The following is an 18,672-nucleotide window of genomic DNA, read 5'->3' as shown; positions in this document are numbered from 1 at the left end:
AGTACCTTATAATTAATTTAATGAAGAATTGTATATTAAAAGAGGTAAATTGAATTCCTTTATGTAGGGTTTTTCAGACTCTAAGACAGACAGCTGTTGAACAACTAGAGATTTATTTTGAAGTAAAAAAATTCATGCACTGTAGATGAATCATCTATTTTGAAAACATAATTACTCAATATAAGAACTGCAACTTTATCCATGGATGGTTAATCAGTAATCAAATGATTATTGTAGATTTTTGAAGATAGTTATTGTAGAAAGGATTTGGAGGGATGAGGAGGGAAGAAATTTTACAATATTTTAATTCTAAAAAGATAGACCTTTTTTGCATGAAGTACTGAATTTCATTAATACATTAATAATTAATTTGATATATTTCTATTTCTTATAAAACAGAAAAAGTACCCTATAAAAAAATATAGAATCTTTTACCTGAATTGGGGATTTAATAAAGAGATGAAAATAGAAATTACTGTGGTCTACCTGCAGTTGTCAATTATCTTTAAAAAAAGGTTTGCATTGAATTAAAAAGAAAACAAAAAAAAAAAAAACAAAAAAAAAACAAAAAAAAAACAACTTCATGAATCTAACTTCAATACCCAGATGCAGCAATTGCTTCTGGGCTGTTAAAAGAATGGACAAGAAATATGAATTCAAACAAACAAAATGTTCCTTACTGGAAGGATTTACAAAACAATAATTTCTTATAACCTTGAGAAAAATCATACTTTAATAGTGATCTGTATTTAAATGTGCAGCTAACTGTTTTCATTGTGCATTTCTCCTTAATGGATTAAAGTATTCTGTGCTGAATAGTATGTGGTGGAAATAGATGTCCTGACAAAACTTTTTTTTACATCAAGGCTTCAAAATTTCAACAAAGTTTAAACATTATTTAGATATAACAATTATTTTGCAAAGACTACTTTTAACATGAGCAGGCCACCCACAGTGTTGACTAGAGAAAATGGCATGCAAGCCACCCAGTGAGACTGATGTAATTTTTTTCATCTTTGCTTAAAGTATAGTCAGTAGACCAGATAATGTAGAAACTTCTACACGCAATGATCAAAAAGGCTAAAGCGGTTCCCCTTTTTTTTTTGTTTTGTTTTGGTTAATTAAAAGTAAGTCATAAGTTGAAAAATGCAAATATTCATATGCAGTGTAAGTCTTCTCTACTATAAATGAAATTTTATTATTTTATTATTGTGTTGGAAAAAAATATTTATTAGAAAATAGCAGGCTTTTGAGTTTGGACAGAAAAAGTTTTAGGGCGATATTTAATGTATTTATTGAAGAGTATTCATAGATAGGATAGAGACATAAATACATGACATTGTTGACTAAGGCTTCATCCTGTGTGTGATGAAGCCAGTAAGAGTTTTAATGCAATGTGAAGACAATTTGTATTCATTCTGTTACAGTGACCAGCTAGTTAGACTTTTTTAGTCATGATGTTGTCTTTGTCTTGAACATTGGTACTTTTAAGTGGTTCAAATATTGTTAATAATTTTTAAGATTTTACTTGAAAACATAAAAAAAATTGTTTGCAAAACCCAGTGATAACTTTAGAAGCTCTGACATTAATTACCAAAATGTAATTATACTTATTTTAAAAGTAAAGCTTTCTATGAATTTTCTATATCCTGAGATGCATAATTTGGTTGTAAAATGTGCATCTGGAGCCAAAGCAAACTATAAAATATCTGCAGCAAAGCTAAGCATTTGAAATAGGAAAGAGTGATTGTTTTTAATCTCACAGGGGTCTTACCACATTAAAATGCTAAGTGGTTCGCTTTGAAATAGAATTTCAGCAGTTGTAAAAATGTTAACACAGTTGAACAAAAAAATTGCTGAAAATCTTCACTAATTACTCATTTGCTCTAAAAAAACCTTGACTAACTCATTAAAAACCTTGACTAACTCATTAAAATGAAGAAAATCTGTTTGTGATTTCAGCTGATTGCTTACTCTATTTTTTCTTACTGTCACCCTTTTTTGAAATAGGAGCCAGTAACACAGCAGATACCTTATTTCAAGAAGTGCTGGGTCGCAAGGACAAAGCTGATTCAACAAGAAATGCACTTAATGTTCTTCAGCGCTTTAAATTTCTTTTCAATCTTCCCTTAAACATTGAAAGAAATATTCAGAAGGTATAATACTTTAAAAATCATTTTCTGTTTGCTGAAAGTAGCCTTTTGACATTAGTCTTTTTCTTGACAAATGTAAATGCTTGGTTTTGTTTTTAAGGGCGATTATGATGTGGTTATTAATGACTACGAAAAAGCCAAGTCCCTCTTCGGAAAGACAGAGGTTCAAGTGTTCAAAAAATGTAAGATACAGGTTTTATTATTTAATTGTTTTGGGTATATTTTTAAAAGGCTAAAAAGCACATAGGAGACCAAAGAGCTTTGTGTGGTTTTGATACAGATTTTCATCCATACAAATTATGGATTTATAGGAGCCAATTACCCTAGGCAATATTTCTGACAAGTTTTCTGAGTGAGGTATATACTACAAAATGTGAAATCACAGCCAATTTTATTTATTTAGTCTTGGTATTAATGGACATAAAAAAAGATTACAGTAATTAAAATGTGACTTTGAGTATCTTTCTCACATATTGTTGGAAAGACTTGAAAGTCTAATTCCCTGGTTTTGTAAAACTGTCATGTATAATATTTTCAGATGTATCTTGTTATAAAATGATTTATATTGATTTCCACATTAACTCCAGAAGTGTCTGATACCCTAGGAAAATAAGAATTTTCAGTTCATGATGCTGCTTAAGGACACATTGGATTTATTCTTGCTCCCTATTCCTAGATTATGCTGAAGTTGAAACCAGAATTGAAGCTTTACGAGAACTTTTGTTGGACAAGCTGCTTGAAACTCCGTCAACATTGCATGATCAGAAACGTTATATAAGGTAATCACTTGTCTAGTACCTTCCTCAGACATATGGTGTTAAATCTGTATTTAAATGTTTCCTAAATAGGGTAGTGATTAGTTTTACTACGGTTTAAATACTGGTTTTAAAGCTGTAAGTATTTTGAGGCTTCATGATTATATAAATTATGGCAATGGAATGGTACTGGATTGTTTATTGAAGGACTGAAAACCAGTTCTTGAATGAGAACAATTTAATGCAGCATAATTGAGATTTGAATTTAATTTTTTACATCTTTCAGGCATGTTGAGATTTTGTTGCTTTCCCTAAACTGACATATTGCAAGCTGTGTTTGAAATGACCATTCCTAGTTTGCATACCTCAAAATAGATTCCTTATTAACACTTCAGCTTGACTTGACATTGAAATGGAATCATCTGAGTGAGATGACAGGGAGGCTTTAATCCAGACCGTTCTGTTGTTTAAAAGTGGTATTGGCTCTTTTATTGCTCAGGCTAAACAGTGAAGTTCCTTTGCATTTCATGAACATGAACTAGTTGCTCAGTGTTCATTAACATTTACAGATTATCTGTTTTTCACAAAACTGATGTCTGTTGTAAAGGCTGCTGAGATGAGCTGATGTAGACCTCAACTTTTCAGTCCTTGGTGCCAAACTTTAGAGTGCTTTGGAACATTTGATAGCTTTATTTAAAAAGCTTTTGAGGTTTGGTTGCTATCAGGGCTCCTAGTGTCTTGACAATCCCAGTGTTTTTATCAGTTATTGTAAAAGAAGCACACCAAATGTGCTGTGCAGGAAGCATTTGTGAAATTCAGACACCTGCACAAGGTCTTGAGTGTTTTATGTGTGCACCAGGCCCAGTCACACAGGCCCAAGTGTGAGGTTGGTGTCTTGGGTCCCTTTGCATTGTGTGAGTTTATGACTACAGTGACCTATGTGCATTTATGTAGAGCACTTCTCATTCTTCTGGATGCTACATTATTATTGCCTATTCATTGGAACTGGTTTTTAAGATGAATAGTTTAGCATTTTATATCTGTGAAGGCGCAGCGCTGGCTATTCCTTTTCTATATGGCACTTGAAAGCTTCAAAGAGCAGCTGCTTAACCTAAGCCAAGTCTTAGGACCTTTTCTAAAGGTTCTTTGAAAGACTCATGTATTGTATGTTGTACGTGTGCTTGATTCTGATTTTTTGTTTGGGGTTTCTTGTGGGGTTTTTTTGGTTGGTTGTGTTTTATTGATTCTTGCTTGAGTTTTGGGGGTTGGTTGTTTTTAGTGTTTTGTCTTGTAGCCACTTACCTTGAACTGCTGAATCTTTAAAAGTACTCCAGCCTATGTTAAAGCAGACTGTGTTAATGTAACCAAATGTATTCCACATGTAGAAGTATAATAAAGAGCGAGGAGTGAATGAATGTGGAATAATTTTGTTCCAATTAATCAACAGAATCCTAGCTTACAAAATGGTTAAATTAGTTTCACTACTCTAAATATACGTGGTTGTGTTAGTGTAAATTTTCTGAAGGCAAGGTATGAAGTAAATTTTCTTCAGGGGACTTCAGCAAAAATGAAACTAACAAAATCCAAATTGTGCATAAACCCTGCTGGTCTTACGAGGGTTTTTCTTCCTTGATACTCTTGTTTTATATGTCTCTGAAGTTGAAGGCTGACCAAGACCTAAAATACTAGTGTTTTCTCCTTCAGATACTTAATGTTTATAATTAAGCTTCAATTCATATTTTCTTCTCATTGTATTTGGGTATTCACACTGTTAATTATTTTATACTATTCAAAAATAGTTTACCATAGCTCTTAACAGCCAAGTAGATGTATGTATTTCAAGACCAGTGGTAATTCTTTTTTTAGTTTTGTGCCTAAGAAAAAAGTCTAAAGGTCCCCATAACATTGAAAAGGACTTGAGCTCATAATTTATAAATGCCACCCTGTCAAAATGGTTAGTTGTGTAATTTTCTCATCCATCCAACCAGCCCTACTTTGACAGTTTATTTTTTATTCAAGTGCCGCAGACGTTTGTCAAAGAAGGCAGAATTCAACACAGTCCTAATTAACATTAGTTATTATTGTAGTAAAATAGCTTGTGTGAGGGAGTAAACATTGCCTGTGCTGCTTCAGATAATTTATCACTATAGTTCAATTTAAGCATCTTTTTAAAATATGTCCTGCCTCATTAATGCAGAATATAACAGAATGCCTCAAACAGTAGAGCAGCTACAACTTTTTGAAAATACTCTTTTGCAAGTGTGTTGTCAGATAGTCTTGAATGCCATACATGAGACTACATTCCTTTTGTGTTCGCTTTGAAATCACAACAGCTGGCTTCTAATACTCCTCGCTGCCTAAACACAGACAGTATTTTTCTTCTGCAAATTAGAAGCCACAGTCCTTTTTCTTATCTCTCCCCCTTCTTTTTTCAGTCTTTGCATGGACAAAAAGCCACCAGACCAAAATAAACAAACAGAAAGACAGCCCAGGAGCTTGATTTAGATATGTTTGTGCATGCATGTGCTAAAATTAATGAGCTGCCAGAAATTAATTCTTTCTGAAATTACTTGTTAAGATTACATGATGATACAATCATATACAGTAGGAAGAAAAATACTATATTTTATGTGCTTGAGATGCCATCACTGGTTTCCCTCAAATCTGAAGCACTAAACTGCAACCTTGCAGATAAAGAGTTTGGTTTCCTGCATATTACTAGAGACACAACTGGAAATACATATTAATAGGATATTAAAGATTTTTATTTCCATAAATTTTTGGTGGAATTTTGCCTTACTAATTGAAAAAAAGCCAATGCAAAACTTCTGTTTGCAGTGGATGTAAGTATATTTTAATACCTATTCTTGAATATTTAAAATTATGTAAAGAAAGAAAAAGTATTTCTTAGTACATGGTTGGTCTGTTTTAATGAGGCCTTCAGTGTGTCAAGTCAAAACTAATTCTTGGACTGGATTTTACAGGTATCTTTCTGATCTTCATGCACCTGGGGACCCAGCTTGGCAGTGCATTGGTGCTCAACATCAGTGGATTCTGCAGCTCATGCACAACTGTAAGGAGAGCTATGTTAAAGAACAAAAAGGCAAGGATACATTTTTATTTTACCTTAATATATATATATATATATATATATATATATATATATATATATATGTGTGTATATTTGACATTTAGGCATGTGTCGTTGCCTTTTATTTTATTCTAGTGTACAGAGGAGATTTTAGGTTTTCCCCATCAATTTAGATAGCTTTTTACAAAGCTGAATACTGAGTTAATTTTTTTTATTCTGTTATAAACACAAAACAGCAGTTGGAGTTTTCTTTTTGCTTAATTTAAGCACTTTACATGGAAAAAGCATTATATTTCTATAATTTATCCATGGTTTACTGTCCTCTTGGAACATTGCTTTGATGTCATATAAAGTTTGGATTGTTCTGTGAATCTGCTAGTTAGATTACTTTGTCACAAGATACTCTGTTAGTATATGGATAGCCAGGACATTGGGGCACAGAGGAATAATGCTTAATTCCTTGACATGTAGTGAATGACATTATGAAGTCCTCTTCTTCTTTCTTTGTGTGCAGTTTCAAAATTCAGGTTGCACTGAATCTGCACAGACCTGTTAGCTGGACAAAGGGGATATTTAGTCAATGTTATTATTAAGACCAATATGATTATATAGTTATATTCTGTCTTGGACAGTGTTGCTCCTCAAAGAAAAGTGTAGGTATTGCTTGCAGGTGTGGCTGCAATTTAGCTACAAATTAACATCATCTATTCCATTCACCTACATATAAAAAGCCTTCCAGCAGGTGGAAAGCTGCTGGCCTGACATTTCTAGTAGTAAAATCTGAAAACTGGATTTTCAAATTAGGAAATAGAAGCAGTGCCTTGTTTCTTAAGAAGTCTTACAGAGTTTGCTGCCAGTTCTGAAATGAATAGGCATATTGGAATCTGGCATACCTTGGCTTATAGGTAACTCCCATGTTTAGTGTTAATGCATGTATATCCCAAGCCAAATAAGGTATTTTATTCTGAGTAACCACAAAAGTTTTACTGAGTTGGAGCTGCTGTAGAAATGTGCTGTAAATTTTTGCAGAGGCTTTAACTCTCTGTTGCACAGGTTGTGACATGAGATGTGGAGTTCAGAGGATGTATCACTTGTGACAGCAATGTTAGTAAGTTTTACCTTAAAAGTGTGCACAGACCATCACTGTTTTACTACACAATGTGAAGTGCTGTGGAACTAGCTGGAGTGCCACACTGTTTTCCAGGCATCTTGGTAAAAATTCAGAATGTTTCCAAACCCCCCCATCTTCTTTCCTTGTCAAAAGTCCTCATGAGGCACTGCCACCAGCATCACAACAGTAAATTATCAGGAGCAAAACTCACTTGTGAAAACAGCCATGGTTAATGATTCTGAGCTTCGTTCTCTCACTTGCAAAACTTTGTATGGCCATTTTCCTGCTTTTTAGCGAGACTAATAGAGACATGATGATACTTAGTGCTTGATAATTTTGTTTTAGTAGTCTATATAATTTTGGTGTGCAGGCTGCAGTGATTGAGTGGAAAATGTATCTAAATTCCTGTATTTGTCTTGAAAAATCTCAACATGTTAGGTATTTTTCTGGCAACAAAACTGCTTACCTCAGCCATAATGTCAGAGGGGCCTTTATGATACAGCTTTGACTCACAGAAGAGGGAAGTTAAATAACCCAAATGCCCAGCAAATACAAGTATCAATAGTTAATATTTTGTGTATATATGAAAGAAATGCTAACAAGTCATCAAATTCCAATAATTTTCTTCCAGCCTTCTATGTGGTGTTCCACTGATTTTTGTACAGATTTTAAAATACTCAAGAATCAATCGTAGCTGATTGAGTTTCTCACTTAGTATCTAGTAGGACAAAGAAAAGTTGCTGAGCATGATTTTTACTTTCCACAGATGTTTAATTTTGGCATACACCGGGTGGGAGATGGAAAAAAGAGGACTCAGAAGGATTGGTTTTAACTGCCAAGTAGAACAATGCTGGTTGTGATTGGAGGCATGACATGCATTTTAATTGACTTGAATAAGTGTATGCTTTTCAAACAGGGAAAGTGTGAAGATTTGTTCAGTTTGGTTATGCAAGACTGTGGGATCTAATCAACTTAAACAAGTTAGAAATGCTATTTATATGTTCATAAATTCATATGCTCTTTTTAAGATAATATGATAATAAATTTTCAAACATTTAAGTTGTCCACTTAACACATGCTTAAAAAATATTTACTTTTTTGTTTATCGAGCATTTGGAGGAAGAGATGGGTCATAAGACTGGTATTCTAATGAAAAGAGCTTTAAATTTTTTCTAGGTTTCCATTATTTCTAGCAGATGGCAGTTTTCATATTATGAATGCTGAAACAAGCAGACAGCAATAGTAGTTCTACCTTGGGCATACTAGCTATTTCTGGCTATTCTTACCTTCATTCTTTTGCCAACTGAATCTGTGGGTTCGAACTGATTGAGTCAAAACTTTTCAGCATAGTAAACTTAAACCTCAGTAGCAGATTATATCTATTTTTACATTTCTGCAAAATTTTTCACCTTTCAACTGAGCTTGTGCCAAAGTATTTTGCTGCTATTTTATTAGTTTTGAAAGGAGAACTGTGCTGTGAGTCATTACACATGACTTTTACTACTTTAAGTAGGTTTGGAGTTAAACTAAGTCTCTGCTTTTCTCATCTGGATAAGTTAGGGGTGTTTTAAACCTTTAGACATTCTGGACAGGATTTTTGCAGATGATTGTCAAACTGCAAGTTTTGTCAAAGAATTTATTTGCTGGCCATAATGTATTCAGGAAGGGAAAGCTTAAACTGTAATTATTTGTTAAACTAGCTAAAACACAATCGTAAACAAATTCTGAGAACTTACTCCAAATTCAGTCACTAGTATAAGTCAACACTGTATTATATGGGAAAAAATTGTTCCAGTTGTCTCCACACAACTAGAAGGCTGACCCATTAGTGATTACAACCAAAATAATTTCATTTTCTTATATAGAAATTACATCTTTGCCTGTTGTCTGTAAGAGGTTTTAACTTATCCAGGCCAATAGTAATGGCAATCAGGAAAAATCCCCAATACTGACAAGAAGTAAGTCTAGTTTTCTACATCCTCTCTTGGGTCCCTCACCTGATGATTGCCCTCTTGTCTCCAAATTGAAGGACAAGAGTGAGTTCATTTAGATGCCAAGGTGTTGGAATGTGCTATCAGAACTTTGTGTATTAAAGATACATTTAAATACATATTTGTTTTAGGTTGATATCTAAGTATGTATTTTTGATTTAAGTGTGAATCCTTCTCTACTATCACAAGAAATTTTTTTAAAAACCTCTGGGCTTATATATTATCAGAGATTAACTCCATTTTGTAAGAAATGCTCAGCAACTGGGACTTGCATCCTAGATGTGCAAAGTGTCATTTAATATCATAGCGTGGTGCAGTCTCTGATGCAACCTGTAAGAAGAAACTGTGGCAAGTTTACACGACTGTAATAATCATGGAGTTCTTTCTCAGATTTTATTTCAGGGGTCAGCAGAAATCCTGTGTGTTTCCAATACTGTCTGTTTCCAGTTAATCCAGTTTGTGTTAATTTTCTTTCCAAAAACTGAAAGAGCATATCCAGCTGTGCTAAGCTTTGTCAAATAATTTGGTATTGTGACTTAAAAAACTGACAACTGCCAACAGCAAACTGTTTAATTGAGTCTTTCCTTTTATTTTAATAGGCATTGATCATCTATTATAGTCTGATCTAATTGGTTGCATTTATTTCAAATGAGTACAAGTAGGACAGGGAATTCTCTCAAGTCCTGTGTATTAAGTACTTCACAGCAGCATTTTGGAGTGTATTATTTCCCTTGAGGAATAACCCTTGTATGTGTATGGATGTAGTGTTTCCCTCAGTCTAAACAACCATGTTGGTTTGCTGATTAACCTTGCATTATGTAGATCAATGTTTCATTATGTGCTAAGATATGGCTGTTGTTACTCACCCATCATTGCCTTTAGCTTGTTTCTCGCTATGGCAGACCTTCCTCATTTATGAGGTGAAAAAAAATGCAGGCATGGGATATTCATATTATAAGAGACTGCTTGACTTCAAGGCAACATGTTTTAAGGAGTGACTGAAAGTGCAGTTAAGAGAGCAGATCAGAATTTCTCCTCTGCTGAAGTATAAGTAGCCAGGACAAAAAGACCCAAACAGCATTGCCAGAAGCATAGTGAGGCAGTACAGGGGATGCCCAAATCATAAAGCTCCCATGCCCCTGTCCTTGTAATTAAGGCATTCTCCTGTTTCTCTAATGATCAGATTCTTTCATTAAAGGTGCAATTGTAGGTGTGGGACCCATGTGCAATTGGCTGGACCTCTAGTTCTGCTTATGTAGTAGTGCTCCTAAATATATGGATTTATAGCATTAAATAGAAAACTTAAAATGCTATATGCCTTACTCATGGAATAGGCAGTTGTGATCCTTGATTGTTTTTGAAACATTTTTTAATGGTTATGAAGTTTTCCTGAAGCATAGATGAATTAGTGTTATCTATCCAGTCATATCCACTGTTTTGTCCACTGGGAGGACTTCAAGTAGGTAAAGCCAGTTTGCTGATGTTACTTAGTATGTAGATACGTTAAGGATATGCATGAGATAGAAAAAAATTGAGAAAGTGTTTTTTCAGGCTAAAAATATGAAGACTACCATGGAAGAGCATAAACTCACCCAAAACATTATTTATTAGATCTCTAGTAGGAAATATTTGAATGGTAAACTGAATTGTGCTGGTATTTTATGGCTTGTATTAGCTAAAGCCCTAATTGCTGCTTTTGACCTATGATCTTATGGTTTGTAGACATCTAGAGACTTCCAGTTCTGGTACCTGGATACTAACTGGTTTCCTACAGTTAAGGTTTTACATATTTTTAAATTGCAACTATACTTGGCAATTTCTCGATTATTAAAGCATAATTGTAGTTTTTCACTACAGTTTATGCTTCCCAGATTTGTTGGAGTGCAGGAAATATGGAGAACATAATGACATAAAATGACATGAAAATAAATGTAAATAAATGAGGTTTAGTTTAAAATTTTTCTGAGGCACTGGGCAGATAGCCAAAAGGAATTAAGCAATGGGATTCTTAATGTGAGTATAAGGGATAGAAGCTGTGGAGGTTAAGACTGTTTTCTGTATGGCCAATGGTTATTTGCTTAGACTTTAATAGTGGCTCAGTAGGTTTCCTGATCCTCTGAGCTAAAATGGATATGGACTCCCATCCAGTTATCATCAAACTGGCTGAGAAATCTTTAATTTCTTTCCTTAATTTCCAAACTTTGTCAAGTCTCACTCCTACAAATTTTTATTAAAACCACTTTTGCCAATACCTTTGATGGTGATTCTTTGAGTGACCTAAATCACTCATCTGTGATACAAATCTTTGAGATTTTATGTAATATTATTGAAAAAAGCTACCTGTTAATAGCTAACCTGATTAGAAACCAAAGCTGTAAATGGAAACACTGACATGGTTGTAGTGTGATCTTTCTGCTGCCATTTGGTTTGCAAAATATATAATACACAACCTATTAAAGTTCCCAATGTTGAGCCAGCTCTCCAAACAGGAGTATGATAGTACAGTCACTGTGATTTTGTTTTTATTATTTTTTTTTTTTTAGTTCTTATTGCTGAAAAAACTGTATTTTTTTGCAGCATTGAGTATGATGCAGAGCTCTCCAGATACTGTAGAAAATTCTGCAGGGTTTTTCTGTGCCAGAGTAACAGCAGCTGTACTTGGTGTGAAAGAGAGAAATGGATGCTTAGACCATGTTGATTTTTTTTTCTGTGCCACACTGAGATTCTATTCACCTTGCAATGAATGATCCATCTTTGTTAGATCAGACAGGCCGGCAAGGCTTGTGTCAAAAGGGCCTTTTCAATTTGTTATCCTAGCAGCTGGTTCTCTTCCATTGCCTTTGCTTACTGTACATCTGGAAGAAGAATTCTTGCAGCTGGGAGCCATTTCATGTCTAAACCACATCCCCTGTCCATAGCAGAAATACCCTTTTGACAGCAGATGTCAAGCAAACCTTTAATGGGTTATTAATTAAAAAAAACAAAAAAAAACAAAAAAAAAAAAAACAAAAAAAAACAAGAAAGCAAGAATAAAAATTGATCAGTACAAAAATTAACAGCAGATTCATTTTCCTCCTTTATTACCTGTATTTGCAAGTTTGCTATAATTTAGTAATTTTAATAGAATCCAGCATGTTCAGAAGTTTGCGGGGCGGGGGGGGATTCTTATTTTATGTAATACTTTAACAAATACTAAAGTACTATAAAGAGAGTAGCTGTTGGGATTAAAAAACAACTCAGGTAGCTTAAAACCAAAATTTTAAAAATTATTGTGAATGAATATAGATTAAAATTCTTCAGTGGCCAGCATTTTACCTTTGTATGTGCTTCAGTGTTCAGTACTTTTTCAGGGATAAAAGTGAGTTTTTCCAAAAGTGCTGATGATCTTGATGTCTGCTGGAGCTAGTAAAATGAAGTAATTTTTATTTATCTGCTGAACTAAAATGCTTGGCTCTTGTTTCAGAATATTTTGGTCTGAAGGGCTGACATTAAGTTATATCCTTAGGCTGTGAAATACTTAAAACATCACTAGAATAGGCTCAGTTACCCGTTTTGTAGTAAAGTGAAAAACAGTTTCATTATAAATGCATTTATAACAATGAAGACTAGCCTTACAATTTAAAAAAGCATTCATTTAAAAATATTTCCCAAAATATTTTTTGTCTATCAATTTTAATCTCCCATGGTCATCTTTTTTTATAGCAAAACAATCCATTTTCTTCTTGATCACTATAAAATGTAAGGTAAGAACAAAAATGTACTTAAGAAAAAGAATAAAATGCAGTTATTCATCTGCTTTGCAGGTTAATTTTTCAGTAATTTCTCCTGCTTGCCTAATTTCTTGCCTAGACAAATTGAAATTCTTACTGCGGTGTCCTTGAAAGGAATCTTATCCTGGTTGGTGCAGGCTCCAGGCACTGTGTGTTTGGTCAACAAGCAGCAGTGGGTGGTCAGGCTGTAGCACAGGACAAGGGCCCGCTGTGCACAGGAAAAAGTGTTCAAAGGTGTTTGAGGCTGGTGAGGAAGTCTGCTGCCCTTCAGAGAGTCAGGAGGCTGTAGATCAGCCTTCTCTCGCTATTGTAGCCTGTGAGAAAATTCACTGTGAGATACATAATGGGTGAGAAAACACAGGAGCTGTATTCACCTGGTTGCACATCTTGTAGAGTCTTTTTTTTTCTTAATAAATCTCGCTCACATACATAATGTATGTGTTGTATGTACATGTAGGTGTTGAATGTGAGTAAGTCTGTGTAATGACTGACATTTGACTTTACATGGAAAATCTCACTGAACCATTACTTAACCTAAGGTTGGTCACTTGTTAACAATTTTCTGTCACTGAAGGCAGTACTGGCACAATATTAATTCCCTGATCACCAGTAGCTTGTGTAAAAATCTTTCCTGGAAGTCATGCAATTGATGCACCAAGCTGGCAGAATTGCAGTGGCTGAGACTGGATTATCGAACGAGGCAAGAGATGTGTGACTCCTTTGAGAAACCTCTGCCTGCCAGACCTCAGAGGGAGGAAGAAACCCAGACAGTTGTGGAGCAATGGATATTGCAGAACAATTTTTATACTCAGTTTGGTAATAGTTTGGGAATATGAAGGTAAAGCAGCTTTTAACATTTTAAATCATTTACTGGTTTGTATATAATGGAAAAATTTATTTTAGGCGAATGTCATGTGTGTTTTCTTTTTAATGGAGGTTGTAATGCACTGCTTGCCACGAGTTTGCAGGTAGCAATTGAAAAAATGAGGTCGGGTATGTACATGAGCTATAGGTACTATAGGAACAGAAGTACCCTATAGTATGATTAACCTGCAGTTAGGGGTGAGCACAGGTGGCTTTTCATTTACAGAAAGTTAGAGAAATTATATCAAAAAGAACTGTGCTTCTGCTGTGTTCTTTAGATTCTTATTTTGGTGAGATCTTACTGCACTAGAACAGAAGAGGGATGAACAAAAGCACTGACATTTTTATTTCACACATCCTCTGAATGCACATTCAAAATATATGTGCACAAAAAACAGTACTGAGATCCTTAAAACTTCATATTTGATCTTCTCATGATTAGATAGTTGTAAATGTAATAAGTGTTAATTATACTTTTGTTTTGTCATTACTGTTGGGTAGAAGAAGAGAATGCAGTACATTTTTTTTCCTCTGTTTCCTTGGTAAAATATACACTTGGCACTGGAGTCACTGACAGATAATTCTCCATGTATTTTGGAAAAAAGAACTTTTATAGCTTCAAAGATGCAGTGTATTTTTTAAAAGTAAAGATCTACCGGGAATATTTTTTTCATCTTGTTTATACTTCTTTGAAACCTGTTAGCACAGTAAAAATTTAATTTCTCAAAACTTTAAATTGTTGCTGTCCTACATTTAGGATCTAGGAATGTAAAAATAGTACACAAATCAAATACTGAGTGGGCAGTAAATTATTATTTGGTTAGTTTATTTAGGTTTATAAATATTATTGTCTGCAGTACATACTAGTATTAATTCATTGTATTGCATTATGCTGCTAAATTTAAGCTGCTGGCTCCAGAGAGGGAACAAGTTGGGATAGAAGAAAAATTGTTTGTAAGTTAGCTCTTGACTTTTTTTACAAGATTTATGTGCTAGTGTGCAGTCTTCAAGCGCTATCTTCTGGTAGGGTGAGAGCAAGATCAGCTTTGCTAATGTAGTCCAGATGTTTATTAGTCCTGAGGGTATATGTGCTGTTGTAGTTCCCTGCTGCTGTGTTATACTTGCTTGTAATGCTAGACAACCAATTAAGAAATTAGTTCATGTTAAACTTTCTTTTCCTGGTACGCCAGCAAACTGATGATGTGTTTTTTCTGGTGGAACAAGAGAGTATTCTTTACATGTTTTCTGTTACTGGTGAATGTATAAACCATTCAGGCTGCATGGGCTTAGTGCATCAGCAGCAATATAGCTACCTAGAGCAAGTGGTTTTAATTGAGCTAATCCACATTAACGTGTTTTGGTAAGTGTCTGTTTTTCTTAATTTGGCACTGTCATTTTTAGAGACCATCTCTTTACAAGATATACCCTATATTATTAACACACTGTCTGAAAGCTGAGGACTTAAATTCTATGAAGAGAGATCAGAGTGATTTTTTTGTTGTAGCTTTTGTGAAAATATCACTGTTACACTCTTGCTGGTGTTTTAAATTTTTTAATAAAATATGTTTTAAATAGCAATGCCTGTGACAATTTATACTTAGCCTTCTTGACATAATTTTTTTTTCCAAATAAAATGCAAATATGTTGAATCTCGCTCAAATGTTCCTGAAATCCCAGGAATTATGTGAGACACTTAAATTTTCTCAGGGTCTTCTACTATTTTATTTTTATTCTGTGTAGAATTTCTGTAAGATAATGAATATATGTATTTTTTGATCTGAAGAGGAATTAATTTGGTTTTGTTTTACTTAATTCTGTAAGATGGCTGGGTTGTCTTCCTGGATGCAGATTACTGCAGAGCTTTGGTTTTTTACTTTCTCATTATTGTGCATTTTTAGTTTTTTCAAAAGGAAAAATCTTTCCACAAATTCTTGTTCAAACTCACTGTAGATCTTGTCTGTGGTAACAGTGGGTAATGCACTTAAATCACTGCAACAGATTCTGTTGCTGAAAACTCACCAGTTTTAAAGCCATCATAAAGATGAGTTGTGTTTAGTAAGTGGTGTAGGAGTTATACAGTGAACAGAATCATAGCACAGCCTGAAGACAGGAAGGCTGAGTTCACTGAGTCAGTTAATACAGTGTGTCAGTCACAATTGTGAATGATGCAGCTAATTGGATTTATTTACTTATGTGTCTTATACCATGAACAGTAAGATGATGAGTGGAAGAACTGACAGTTATTCTGGTAATGATAATGCTGCTGTGATAGGCCATAGCAAATTTCTTTAAAAGCCTTTAAAGAATTATAAGAGAAAGAGCGTCCTTCAAAATGAACTAAAACCCAATACTGTCACCTATTGGAAGTTTGTGATAAGTTTCACAATACTTTATATTGCTCTTTAAGCCCCAGCTATTGAAGTAAAAGGATTAGGTATACTTTTTTCTGCCATGCTGCTCTAACACCAGAATAAATGTGCTTTGAATAGTTTTTGCTTTGTGTTACTCTTGAATCTGAGTATTTCAGTGTTACAGCTGGTAGTCATCCTCTGTGACCTTCCTGTTATTTTAAGTGAATGTAGGTATCAATGGAAAAGGTAACAGTATAAACTCAAATGCTGGGATTCTCACTACAAAAATGCAGCATTAATTATCAGGGGTGGTTTCATCTCAGTATAAGAAAATATTTTTTTGCATTGAGAACAATCAATCACTGAAGTAAGCTCCCGAGTGACATTGTACAGCTGCCATCATTGGAGGTTTTCAACATTGGACAGAGTGCTAGATAATCTTACCCTGGCTCCCTTTCCCATTAAAGGTTGGGCTAAATGATCTTCTGAGATCCCTTCCAACCTGGAATGTTCTATAGTTCTGGGAATATTGATTGATTTAAGTTGACTTGTTACAGCTCAGTTGAGCAATGCTGAAGTAGTTTTTGATGACTACTTTCAGAAATTACACTATACATGAAGTGCATAAAGCAGCAATTTAGACTTTTTAAAAGTTATTGACAGTGTCACACTACATCTAAAACTTATAGTCCTCTTATTCTTATATGTTTGGTTTTCAAAATGCATGTTAGACTCCAAGTATCTACCTCCATCAGATTAGATCCTCGCTTAGACTTGTGAGTAGTGACCTACATATGGACAGGCACACAAAAAATAATTGTTTGATACACTGGAAAATATTTTGTGGGTTTGTAATTATGTATAAATAAGGACATTTACAAAGGAAACATGCCATTAGTTTATCTGATTCCTGATGATGGATTCTTTCTACCTGAACTTTGTAGAGGCAAAACAGCTAAGTAATAGTTGAACACTCTGTCTTTAACTGCTTCAGCTAGACACAAAAGAAACTTTTGCTATTGAAAAGTGTATTTAGGATATACACCAGGAAAAAAAGCATGGGCAATTTCACTAATGGCATAAATAAATTTTTATCCATGGCTTTCAAGCAACTTGTTAATTTACTTGTTACTTAGGCCATTAATTATAAACAGAGAAAGATACAGTCCAAAGAATGGCATTTTCCCTGTGGTACTTGTGGTTTTGGCTTTGCTACAGGAGTCAGTAGTGGTGGTATTGAATAGCATTGATACAGGTGAAAGAAGAGTCTAAATAAAGCAAGACTAAGAATGTTTTTTCAAGATAACATTTGTATCACTGAATTAAATTAGAATTCCACATGCAGCATACAATTTCATGTCAACTGATGTGCAAAATTATTCTAACTTTTGGGTTTTTTCCCCTCTGCCCAGGCAACGCATTGCTCCACAGCCCCATGCTGGACCTGGACAGTGATGTGCGTCCATCGCCAATCGGCCACCTCAGTCAGACCGCTTCGCTGAAAAGGGGCAGCAGCTTTCAGTCTGGCCGAGATGATGGTAGGCATCTGTTCTATTTGAAAAAAAAAAGCTGCAGGCCCCACTGTCCACTGTGTAGTGTAGTCAAAAATCCCAAACAAAAACCTACATACTGTGCGCTTGTTTTGGATTGTTACAAAATACAATTCTTTCTTCTTATACACCACTGTTCCTTACTAAAGAAGTCATCCATGTTTTCTGCAAGCAAAGAGCAGTTCATAAAATTCAAATTCAAGTTCAAAGTTTGTTTCTTAGAATGTAGTTAAAGTAGTAAAAGTATTTTTTTCTACAAGACCAAATCTTCTCTCTTGCATACATAGCCACCTACTGTCTACTTCGTTTTGCTTGTTATACCTTTTGTATGTTTGCTGAGCTGATGGTTATCCTTGCAATTGCACATTTCTGTGCCTTCACATATCTGGCTCTCTAATGCTTTAAACCCAAAAGGGGAAACAAAATGTTTGACTTAGCTCAAGTAGTCTGTCTATCCACAACTGGCTGAGGCCTTCTGTGTTGTGTCATCAATACCCTTATCCAAACAACTTCTTCTCAAGAATCTTTCAATGGTGACATCACAGGAGACAGAAAACATGCTTTTCACAGACTAGATCATTCTTTACTGAAATAGCTGTCTTAGTGTTACCCTTGTCACTTCTCAGCCCAAAGCCTTGCATGGAGGTTATTAACTATGTGTTACAAAGCAAAACACTAAATTGCTGATGGTTTTTAGTGGAATTAGTGGAATACCATCCACTATTAATATGAATGCCACACTTAATGTAGCAAGCAACACCCAAAATCCAGTTTATTTTTAAGTTGTTTGAATTCTTTTGCATGAGCAGGGACTTAATTGCATATATGGCTGACAATTCCACTTGGATTATTTTGTTTTGAAAATCTTAGTTACGTATCTGTTACCTTTTACAAACTGAAAAATGTAAATTTGCAGCAAATTTTTCATGGTCTGTAGAAACCAATTTAAACCAAGATTCAAAGGAAAACTGGAGAATTGGAGCAGTATAATAATCCATCCCAATAATAGATGCATCTGAGTTGAGTTCTTTGGTGC

At 34.5% G+C, this 18,672-nt stretch overlaps 1 protein-coding gene across 1 annotated transcript in view; it reads left to right on the top strand.

Moving 5' to 3' along the window:
• EXOC2 (exocyst complex component 2) overlaps positions 1-18,672 on the top strand; it is a 125,263-nt gene that overhangs the window by 48,232 nt on the left and 58,359 nt on the right. Inside the window, exons 8-12 of the mRNA XM_021544771.2 lie at positions 2,011-2,156; positions 2,254-2,335; positions 2,830-2,932; positions 5,893-6,011; positions 17,499-17,624. Of these exons, the coding sequence (XP_021400446.1) occupies positions 2,011-2,156; positions 2,254-2,335; positions 2,830-2,932; positions 5,893-6,011; positions 17,499-17,624 (576 nt within the window). The remainder of the gene's footprint in view (positions 1-2,010; positions 2,157-2,253; positions 2,336-2,829; positions 2,933-5,892; positions 6,012-17,498; positions 17,625-18,672) is intronic.

This window comes from Lonchura striata, chromosome 1 (assembly GCF_046129695.1).
Source record: "Lonchura striata isolate bLonStr1 chromosome 1, bLonStr1.mat, whole genome shotgun sequence".
NCBI lineage: Eukaryota > Metazoa > Chordata > Aves > Passeriformes > Estrildidae > Lonchura > Lonchura striata.
Note: the sequence above shows the minus strand (reverse complement) of the source record. Positions and strands in the feature narration are given on the sequence as shown.